The sequence below is a fragment of the Desmodus rotundus genome, chromosome 8 (assembly GCF_022682495.2).
Source record: "Desmodus rotundus isolate HL8 chromosome 8, HLdesRot8A.1, whole genome shotgun sequence".
Lineage (NCBI taxonomy): Eukaryota > Metazoa > Chordata > Mammalia > Chiroptera > Phyllostomidae > Desmodus > Desmodus rotundus.
This window is the reverse complement of record NC_071394.1, coordinates 66,577,180-66,589,185: the sequence shown is the minus strand read 5'-3', so window position 1 is coordinate 66,589,185 and position 12,006 is coordinate 66,577,180. Positions and strand designations below refer to the sequence as shown.

The window sequence follows — 12,006 nt, the reverse complement described above, 5'->3', positions numbered from 1 at the left end:
GTGGCCTCAGTGAAATGATCATCGCCTTCCCACCTCCAACCCCTTTTTTAAACAACATATTGGATTTTGCAGGTAGGAAATCCAAGGATAAAATCATATCAAGAGCTGAAGTCGATTTCCCCTTATTTTTCTTGGGTGAAATGCTGATAACACCAAATTGTTCATCTCAACTCTCAAATGGATTTTTTTTTCAGCCAGTTTTGTCTTTTCATCACATAGGAAACGACTTGTTTCTCGTGGCAGTTCATGAGCTGGGCCACGCTCTGGGCTTGGAACACTCCAATGACCCCACTGCTATCATGGCCCCTTTCTACCAGTACATGGAGACTGACAACTTTCAGCTGCCCAGTGATGACCTGCAGGGTATCCAGAAGATCTATGGTGAGCTACACTGTTTCTGTTTGGTTGACCACACAGAGAAGTCCAGAGTTCCTGCTGTGACTGCTTCTTTGAAATAGATACTCTAAGTATATCTGAAATGGAAATACTAGGGAAATAAAAGCCTGGCCTTTTAGCAAAAGTCTTCAGTTAATCAAGCTTTTTTGGCAATAGTCCAAGATACTTGAATATACAGACTGTAGGAAATTCTTAAACACTGAAAAAATTTCTGAATTTAGTTGAACCTTGTAGTTATAATAAAGATCTGATAAACTTTGGTGCTTAAATTCAGGTAAGATGTGTAATAAATGTAACCAATGAAAACATTGAGGACTTTAATATGATACTGAGACTTTGGTACAAACTCACAGATTGTCTCAGGTTATGATAGTTGATGTGAGATATTTCTTAGACAAATCACTTTAGGGGCTTAGAAAATACATTTGTGTCATACATATAATGAAATCACCTCAAAAGCATGTAATTACTAAGAATGAAAATTAACCAGCATGGAGTGATAGTTAACAAGTGGCTAAGATAACTAACATAATTCAAAGTAAATTTCTAGTACAATTAAATTATTTTTATTTTGGGGGTTCAGTCAGTGAATACAAACTAAGACAAAAGGAGAGAGACTATTATACATGTTGACTATAATCTTACCTCCCTCAATAGAACCATTGACCTTTATTTTACACATAGTTGTTAAATACTTGACATTTGTCATTTACAAATAAAGAATATGCTTTCCTAAATTAATGATGTGAAGCTTTCACTTTCACAATATATATTACCTATAATATCTAGTATCCTGTAGATGTCATCTACATTTTTAAATAACAGTTTAAGTTCAGTAATTTTTGCTCATTTGTTAGTTTTTCAATTTCAATATGTCAGTGGTAAATATTCTCAAATGATTTAAATATATTCGAAAAAAACAGGTCCACTTTTGTGTTGCTCTGATTTTGGGGAGACTCAAAAAAGAGACATGTCTGGGACTCAGGGCTGAGTAGTCACGTTGAGTGAGTATCCAGTGTAGCTGACAAGGATCCTTCTTGTGACCCGAATCAGTGGCCCAGACTGAAGGTCTGCAAAAGAATATTCTTTACATTTCTAACTATTAAGTCAGGGGTGTCAAACTCATTTTCACCAGGGGCCACATTAGTCTCACAGTTGCCTTCAAAGGGCTGAATGTAATTTTAGGACTGTATAAATATAACTACTCCTTAAATAGGGGCAAGGAGCTCAGCACTGCTGCTGGGTAGAAACAAGGTGTCGGGCCAGATAAAACAAGGTGGTGGTCCGGATTCAGCCTTCTGGTCTTATGTTTGCCACCTGTGTATTAAGTAGAAACAGGTCTGTAGTTCTTTCTTTTTTTCTTTTTAATCCTCACCCAAGGACATTTTTTGTCATTACTTTTAGAGAGAGAGGAAGGGAAAGAGGAAGGGACAGAGAGAAACATTGATGCAAGAGAGAAGCATCGATTGGTTGCCTTCCCTATGAACCCGGACTGGGGATTGTTCACACCCGGACCGGGATCAAACCTGCATCCCAGGTATGTGCCCTGACCGGGAATTGAACCCACAACCTTTTGGTTACGGGACCACGCTCCAACCAACTGAGCCAAACTGGACAGGGCCTGTGTTTCTTTTTAAAAAGACAAATTCCTTGCGGAATGATACTTTGCATCTGTATCAAATTATGAGTGTAAACTGTGCCTTGATTTAGAGCTCTCTCTTTGGAAATACTTTTTCACATTAATAGTTTTGTAGTGGTGTATTAATCAATAGGAGTATTAGATTTGGCATTCACATGAAACTCTTCTAATGATTCATCAAAACATTTTATTTGAAGAAAATTATGAAAGTCAGGAAAAATTTATAAAATGTAATTTGAGACATAGGGTTAAATAAAATTTCATTCATTACTATTTATCTTTTAGAAATATTTGTATAGAATCATTGTCCCTCAAAATCTAGGGTTAATTTTGGTGGCATTAACACACTTGGTTCCAGTATTCATTTTCCTTTATTTATTATTTATACACCACCTACTTCCAAAAGAAATTTGAAAACAGCTTCTTCAATGAGGAGACTGTGGTGAAGCTATAAAAACTGTCACTAAAAATTAAAAAAGAAAACCTACTTATTTGGACCCAGAATTGAGCATGATAAGCAGATTTCTGAAAAACTTGGCTATGGTTTGTTGAGTCAGACAGTTTGTTTTTTCTTAGAATTAAAGACCTCTTAGAGTGAGCCCTTTGCTGATGCGTGGTTGTGCTCTTGCTCCAGCTTTAAGTGAGCCAAGTTCTGTCCATGTTTCCCAAAGGTCCACCAGACAAGACTCCTCCACCAACTAGACCTCTGCCCACAGTGCCCCCACACCGCTCCCTCCCCCCAGCTGATCCCCGGAGGAATGACAAACCCAAACAACCCAGGCAACCCACGGGCAGACCCTCCTACCCAGGAGCCAAACCCAACATCTGCGATGGCAACTTCAACACACTCGCTGTTCTCCGCCGGGAGATGTTTGTGTTCAAGGTAGGAACTGTTTTTCTTTTTTTTTTTCTTTTTTAAAATTTTAATAGCACATCAAGGGTCTGAAGTGTCTCTGTCGAAAACCAGTTCCCATTCATTTTAAGACCACTTTCCCAGACCTTTCACACTCAGAAGATTCAAAAAAGCATCTTAAATAAACTCGTACAAGGGTTGAAATGTCTAGCAGAGCACAGTGTAGTATTCTATTTGCAAAATGCATTTATGCCAGCAGGAGCTGAAATGCCTAGAAATGAAGGGTTAGGAAATGCTACATGCTAGGAACAGATAAACAAGCCTGATTCACATAAATAGGAGCTAACAAGGACAAAGTTGCTTGGGAGGGTACCCTATCATAGTTCACATGTTGACAAGATCCCTCTCATTTCATGACCATTGCAGCATTGTTTCTAGGAGGAATGCTGATCATCTTCTTTGGGGTTTATGGGTGGCCTTTGAGTTAGATGTGCTCTATGAGATCATCATTTAGATTTTTCATACACATGTTGCTGTGTTCTGGAGTCAGGCATCTGTATCTACCTAATCCCTAATATTTTTTAAAAGATCAAAAGCTTAAACTGATTTTACATTTTGCTAAATGTGCTCTTTAATGCCATTGAGTACTCAGACTGTAACACTAATAATGTATTAAAGTAAGTTACAATATTGAAAAGTTAATATAGAATAATATTGAAAAGCAAATTTCTCCCTTAATATTTGTAAACTGTCTTAAAGATTAAGAAAAATATGTTTTATGTTGGCACTATAGTATTAAAATAGCCATATTTTTACCAACAACATCCATTTAAAAGTAAAATGATGTGCCCTCTTTTTTGGTACACACAAATCAATAAATAATGAAATGTTGTCCTACTTATACAGAATTTCTTATCCACCAGAGGCTACACTTTAAAAATATAGATTTCACATAATTTTTATAGACAAAGTAATCTACTTCTTTTATTGGATAATAAGATTTGGATTTGATAGAATATATATCAGAGTGTTGTGCTTTCTAGGAAAAAATAGATGCTCTTGCTAGAAAACCTATGAATATATATCTTTAAATTCTATGAATGTCCTGCAATGCTTAATCAAATATTTCCTTTTTTGTTTAAGCAGAGTAATAAATTATGATGCAAGGAGTAAAATTTCAAAAAACTTGTGATATATTTTTGGTTTATTCTATAAGTCACCACATGACAAGTGAAGAAATTTGTTTCTAGTATTTTGGCTGAATTTTGACTTCCAGCTTTATCCCTTGATACCATAGTGATGTCACCAAACTGTCCATCTTATCTGAGAATATGATGTGAAATTGAGTCTGGGTTCATTGAGTCTTTTCATTGTCCCTGTGTGTCCAGTTAGATTCCTAATCTCAGAGAAAACCTGTATCTTCATATTTAATGATCATTTTCACCAACTTTCTGCTCTGCACATTGTGGAAGCTTAGTGAGTGCTCTTGACTGGCAAGATGAGGTTCTGTGATCACTCGTCCTCAGATCAGGAGTGAATGGAGAGTACCTAGATCATCGCTAAGTGGAATGCAGTACCCACTATTTTCAATATCGAGACAGGGTTATAACAATTATTAGTTTTTAAATATTTCTCTAAACTCTCCTGTTATGTTGGACATCTTCATCAAAACTGTCTTCAGGAAAGAGTTCTTAAACTCTTTAAATTTATTTTTTTCTACTGGTCCATTCTTTCTTTCTAAGAATAATTTCTGTGGAATCTATCTTCTGGTAGGTATTTCATTCTTTTAATCTCAGCTTGCCCAGTCAATTTGCATTATATAATTTCATAATTGTGTATATTCATCCCTCCTTTCATATAAGGAGTCAGTGCAGGGAGTTTACTAGACATCAAGCATGTGTGGCTAGGACGTTGTCCCCTATCTTTATAATGCCTGTGCTCTAAGAGTAAAGACAAACATGAACCTAAGGTTTTGCAAGATCAGGAATAAAATATGCCACATAACTTGAAAAGAAACTACTGAAATCTGATTGAACAGATCAGGAAAACTTGACTGAGAAAAGAATTGTGCTGAATTTCAATAAAGCAATTTCCTAGGCACGTTAAAGAAAATGGTATTTGGTGTACGAAGAAGTTAGTATATTGAGGAAGAGAAGATAGATATGCTAACTGTAGTACAAAGTGACAAATGATATAAATCATAAATATGTAATATTGGATCAAAGTGAAGAGAGAGTAATTGTGTGACACCTGCTCTTAGTTCACAGGGGTCATGGACTCTGGGTAACTAATATGTGTCTGGGTATACACAGGGCACTTTACATTCATAATCTCTAAACCTCATAATAAAACTGTGAGATGGATAGTGGTCTCTGTTTTACAAATGAGGAAACTGAGAATCAGAAAAGTTTAGTAGTCAATCCAAGTGACAAGTTTTATAAGTAGTCAGTAGTTGAACACAGGTCTACTTGATTTTAAAGTCTATTTTTGACACGAAAGATTTAGGGGAGGTTTTCAAAAAAGTAAACTCCAAACTCTATTTTTAAATAGTAAATATTCGAGCCCTGGCCAGGTAGCTCAGTTGATTGGAGTGTTGTCCTGTGCACCAAAAGGTTATAGGTTTAATCCTCAGCTGGGGTGCATAGAGGAGGCAATTGTTTCTCTCTCACATTAGTGTCTCTCTCTCTGTCTCTCTCCCTCTGTCTCTGTCTCTGTCTCTGTCTCTGTCTCTCTCTCTCTCTCTCTTTCTCTCGCTGTCTCTCTCAAATCAATAAAAACATATCCTCCGGTGAAGATTACAAAAATTAAGTAGCATATATTTGGGAAATATGTTTTGAACTCCTACTGTACAGTGCTATTTTAGGCACTGGAAATGTGGCAGCAAACAGCCCAACAGGCTAGATCTGGCTCCTTGGGGCTGACATTCTGGTTTTCAGTGCGGCTGGGTGGCTGATCACATCACATGGAGGGTACCCATGTCCATGGGCAGGAAAGCCTTCCCATGACTGAGCCCTCAATTCTGTTTTCCTTTGTCAGTAACTTCTGATCTGTCTACTGCTTGGGTACCTACATAGGCTAGATGACTTTCATTAACCTCTAATTAATGTCATTCCCCAAACCTTGCCTTCCTGCCCATCTTCTGTGCTCACCTGCCTTTTTACTTTCCCTTACACAGACACAGCCTTACTTTTCATCATTTGCTCCTTTTTTTATGGTCTCTTCTATTATATTTTAGGATCACCCACTGTTTGATGTCACTCTTACTAATGTAGCTTTATTCTTTACTTTTCTTCACTATAAATTCATGACACAAATTAGAAACCTCATTATCTCCTCAATGCTCACTCAGTACTCATATCACTTCAGTTTTAATGTCACTCTAGTTTTAAAGATTGTCTCTGTTCACAGCTTCCCTCCTCATGCCTTCTGTGTGTGCCAACCTCCTCCCACTATTCTTCAACCCAGAATCTTTTTCTAATGGTTTTCATATTTATTCTCTGCACGATCAACACGTGTTTATAATCAACACGATCATAATGCTTGTCTTCTCTAACTGTTTCTCTGTGATGCGTCCATTGACTGGAGTGTAAACTTATTCAGAGAAGGATTGGTTCACTGGACTCCACCAGGCTTGAGCTGGATCTCAGGGTAATGGTCATTTGTATAAACTATAGCCAGTCGCCTGTTTATCCAGCAGTAACTGACCCTAATGACATTACTGAAAGTATTACACTCTGCTAGTGAGTTGTTCGTTGGCTAAAGATTTCCATGATAATTACCTACTTAAATTTTATACGTATGATTTTTAGGTTAAAAAAATCTCAATATAAGTAAAACTTAACATCATCAGGCCATATTGTTGTCATATTGGAAAAGAACTTTTCTTTATTACGAGAGTTTTACCATAATTCTTATTGGTAGCGAGCCTCTTAGGGGATTTGCTTTACATTGAGCTTCTGAGGCACTCATTTAGATCAAGCATAAAGTGTTCTGGATCTGTATTTCTATATGAGAATAGAAATAAAATATATATTATACCATAATCATAATGAATAATGTTCTATTCTTACACATGAGAAAGTTCAGCCTACCTTCAGCTTCATAACCTCTGGGGAAAGAAAACAACCTAAAGCAAGGAAATGAATGTACAAACAAAATGCCCAGGAACAGAGAAATAAAATAGTGATAGCAAAAGAAGCTTTGTCCTCACTTTAGAAGTGATTTTAAGAGTTGTTCCTGAAGAGTCTAAGCTGTGTGTACCTGTCACACAAAGCTGCTGTTGTGACCATGCTGACAAGATGGTTCAAGTGAATGGTCTCAGAATTCCTTGCATACAAGATAAAAACATGGAATAGTTAGTTATTGTGTGATATGAAAGAAAAAGAATGGGCTAAGCTTGCACAGAATATATTTCAGTACCCAATATTTTGCCGTATATAAATGAATGCAGTGGTACCATTTTATTCTTTAAGCCAAGAATAGGTGTTTCCAACACCTGGAGTTCTTTTAGTGAAAAAAAGATGTCCCATTCTGCTCTCGACCAATTCTTAATATCAGGGGGAACCAGAGAGACCAGAGCCTCACCCTGATGCTGGAAAGCTTAGTGTTAGGAGGAGAAGCTGTGTGTGAACAGCGTCTGAGGAAGCACATAAAGGTGTTTCCAGTTAATCCAGAAGAGCAAGGCTCCACTCTCAGTGAGGAAAGTATTTTACTGTTTACATTGCCCACCCCACAAGAATAATCAAAACAACACAGAAGTCATTTAGTTCTTTTTTATTCATCAAATTCTTTTTTGCTAATTTGTCACAAAACTATTCCTTCTTAAATATGACCATCTTTACTTATGACAACCCACTTAATTCTACTAAAGAATCACAGTTCCTGTTATTTTCATAGAAACATACTTGTCCAGATTGGGCCTCATTAACACTGGCTGAATTTCCATTGAAGACACAGTGTTTCATTAGCCAAGCCTTGTAAGCATAGGCAATGACCAAATCTTTTTGTCAAGATGATGATTTTTTTATAAAATAAAAGATTTTACATAAGAGATACAAGAGAGAGGGATTGATGGATTCAGAAAGAGAAGAATAGAGATGCTTATTGAAAAAGAGTTTAGAGGTAGAAGCTTTCACCCTCAATTATATTTCAAATACATTTTGTGACTAAAGTCTTCACAATTGATCAAAAATGAACTTTTTTTTAAAAAAACTGAACTTTGAACTCTTCTATCAAGTTTGATATTATCTCTTGGTATTTCATGCCAATTTATTTCTCATTCTTTGCTAACGGTCTCCCCGTGAGCTTTATTCATTTCTTTCATTCTACTTCATTATAATATTTTTTTCTTCCTTTATCGCATATTCTTTGCTTTCAACTCTACTGTCCACTAAAGTATTCAATAATAGATACAACCCTAGGGTCCAGGTGCTGACTTCCCAACAATCCCTGTGGTCACCATAGAGAGAAACCATGAATACTAGAATCACCAGTGTGGACATCTGTGGTCGGCTTTGAAAGTTCATAGATACACCTTTAACCAAGGAGAAGTGAGTGTAGAAATGTATGAGGGTTCCCACTTGACCTCTCCACCCAGGTGCCAATCCTGATTTTCCTTCACAAACCTACTCCTGCTTCTGTACTTCTATACAAAAAATAAGGCAACTCCATTTTTCTGCTTACTTAGTAAATAAATCCTTAAAAGTATAGCCACATCAGTTGTCTCTACCTTCAAAATACACTCAGAATATAGCCCCTTCTGCCCCCTCCCACATCAGCAATCCTCTTAAAAGTTCCCAGTATTCCACCTCATATTGTAATATGCTCTGAAGTGGTTTCCTGCTTCCTCCTTGCCCCTTCCACCAGCCTGAATACTGAACTGTTACATGATCTTATAAAAACCACCTCACAACTACCTACAAAACCCTTTTGATGTCTGACTCAAAGTAAAAGCCAAGGTTCTTATCAGACAGTCCCACTCCTGGGTCTATATCCAGAGGAAATAAAATCACTGTTTGGAAGAGATATCTGCACCTCATGTGCACTTCACATTATTCACAATAACCAAGACATGGAAACAACACAGTGTTTATTGTCAGATAAATGGATAAAAAGGATGCGGTACATATATACAATGGAATATTATTCAGCCTTACAAAAAGATGAAATCTTGTCATTTGTGATAAAATTGATGAACCTGGAAAACATTATACTGAGAGAAATAAGCCAATACAGAAAGAATGATACTGCATGATGTCACTTAGACATGGAATGTGAAAAAAGTCAAACTTTTAGTAACAGAGAGTAAAATGGTGGTGATCAGGGGCTGGGGGTCGGAGAAATGGGAAGATTTGATCAAAGTGTAAAAGTTCTGGTTGTAAAATGTGGAAGTCCTAGAGACCTAATATACAGCATGACAACTATATTTAATAATAATATAATATATTTAAAAAATAATAATGTATTATTGACTTGAAATTTGCTAAGAGAGAAGATCTCCTATGTTTTCACCACAAAAAAATAAAAGGTTAACTGTGAGGTGATGAATGCATTTCTTAGTTTGATTATGGTGATTACCTCATAATGTATACTTATATCCAATCAAGTTATACACTTTAAACATATACAATTTTTACTTGTTCTGTAAAAACCTCAATAAAGTTGAGGGAAAGGCTGGGGTTCTTTTAGTTGCCCATAAGCTCCCAGCCCAGTCTGTTTCCCTCTGCCTCTCTGATGTCACCTCCTCTCTCACTCTCTACACATTCACTTAATCAATTTCAGTCACACTTGTCTCCCCACAGGTTCTGGAACTTGCTAGGCACTCCTCATTTTGCAGGTCCTTTCATGTCAAATATCAGATAGTCACTCAGTTTCCAGATTTCTGCCCTGTTCGTGAAGGAATAGAAAGCTACATCCATTATCTGTTCCTGTGCATACTGTACACTGTCCCATAGGTCTCCATGGGGCTAGATATGTGAAGGGGAACAGCAATATTTGCAGGAATTCAGAAAAACTCACTGGTTTATACATACTTTGTGTCATTTAGTGATTCCAAAGGACGTTTTATCTTCTGCAGTTGGAAGGACCCTCTCCCAGCTCACAGCCTAATAATGTCCCTCATTCCTGCTGTGTGGTTTTGTATTGTTTACATCAGGGTGGGACCATGCTTCAGCACCTGTGTATATTGCTAGGCTGTACAGTGCCCTAAACAGAGGAGAAAATAAATACTGTTACATATCTCTGAGCTCACTTTCCTCATCTGTATAATGGCTAATGAATTACCTAATCTGTTTATAGAAGCTCAGGAAGTAGAGCTTCTATACTATGCAGGAAGACAGACTGGCCTTTTGAATCACTCTTTATCTTCCTTTAAACAAATTCCCTTGCTATTTGAAGTTATTTCTAAAAATAACATTTAGCTGAATAAAGCACAGAAAATGGCTCTATTACTTAGGGTTTAAGGGAAAGGAAAGGAATGGCTTACAGTTGTTCATATCACTTTACTCAGTGAAATGATGAAAAATATTTTGTTGGCAGAAAATACAAAAAGTGTTTTCCAAACAAAATGCACTTAGAAATTACACAATTTATACTCCATGCCACACATAACTCTGTACTGCCAGGAGATATTCCTTGATCATGTTAATAGTATATTTAATTAGGGTAGATTCTCATCAGACCAAAGGAATCATCTCTAAGACACTGTCATCAGAGAGCTAATTAAAAATTCTTTGTGTAGTAGGTTGAAATCATAATCCTTCAAATACTTTAGGTAAACATTTAAGGAAGCAACTAGAATTATGCACAATTATGCATTTTATGTCATTATTAATTGATTTTCAAAATATTTGTATTCAATTGTGGTTTGAGATTTACCTCTTGAAACCTTCAAATTCTTTCATTACATTTCCTGACTGCCTACGCCTTGGAGCCAGTGAGTCGGTGTTCAGGGGCATGGACTCAGTCACCTGGGTGCCAACTCCCTTGCTAGTCACTTTATTTGGGGGTGACTTCAAACATTTGAAGGACATATAATATTTGAATACTACTTTTGGATTCAGTAAAACTAAATATATTAATAATATCAAATAATATTTAATGTATACTTACAGTGCATAGTTTAGAGACTACCATGTTTTATCATGTACATCTATCTTATTTGATATAAATTTATAATGTGAACAGGTCAATTCTATGTAGTCACACAAAAAGATTTCTGAAAGTATTTTTGTAACTGAACACATTCTGGCTGCCTGCCACTATGAAAGCCAATACTTGAGAGGCAGGTGCTAATGTAAAGGAAAGTGGGTTATTTGAAGATGCTGGCCATCTGCAAGATAAGGGACCCATCACAAAGCCCATCTCCATGTCTCATTGGGAGGAGAGCTTTTTATAAGGAGGGAAACAGGAACAGAACAAAGAGATCAAGGGAGAGGGTTGAAAAATTCTCTACATGCAGACTAGCACAGTCCATTCCAGTAAGGCAAGTGATGGTCTGGTGTGCATCATCCTGGATTTACATCATCCTGGCTCCAAGGATGAAGGTCAATAAATCTCCCAGAGCTTAGATGCCTGAAGGTCGGAGTCTGTATCTTTTGAAGTTAGTTCCTAGGATTCTTATACAAACATTCTGTTCATCTATAAGACACATATTCGTCAGAATCAGCACTTACAGAAACAATGTCAAAAGAACGGTGAGATGGGTGAAAATTTTCCACCGTTACAATTTCCATTGTTTCATATTCACTATGAGTTAATGTGAAAAACTCTTTACTCCATAAAAATATTAATCTTCCTTTTTAGAATTATTAATAATCTAAATCTTTTCCATGTGAACATATAAGCTCTATTTTTCCATGTTTGTCATACTCTATATTCTTATTTTGAGTTTTTTACATAAAAAGTGCTCCTAGTTACACAAGTACTAATGCTTTAATGCAAGATTAATCAGCAGAGTTAATTTGAAATTTACACTACACATGAAGTAGTTTATTTTTAAAGAAGTTTAAAAACTAACACATTTTTAACTTTTTCCTTCATATTTGTCATTTGTGACAATGCTACTTGGACCATTTCTGTTTCTATAGCACAGATGAGATTTATCCTTTCCATTTCTTTT

General features: G+C 36.4%; 1 protein-coding gene across 1 annotated transcript in view; it reads left to right on the top strand.

Annotated features, from left to right (window-relative positions):
- The window catches only part of MMP16 (matrix metallopeptidase 16), a 300,904-nt gene that overhangs the window by 213,645 nt on the left and 75,253 nt on the right, over positions 1-12,006 (top strand). The window contains exons 5-6 of the mRNA XM_024566530.3: positions 220-381; positions 2,707-2,918. Of these exons, the coding sequence (XP_024422298.1) occupies positions 220-381; positions 2,707-2,918 (374 nt within the window). The remainder of the gene's footprint in view (positions 1-219; positions 382-2,706; positions 2,919-12,006) is intronic.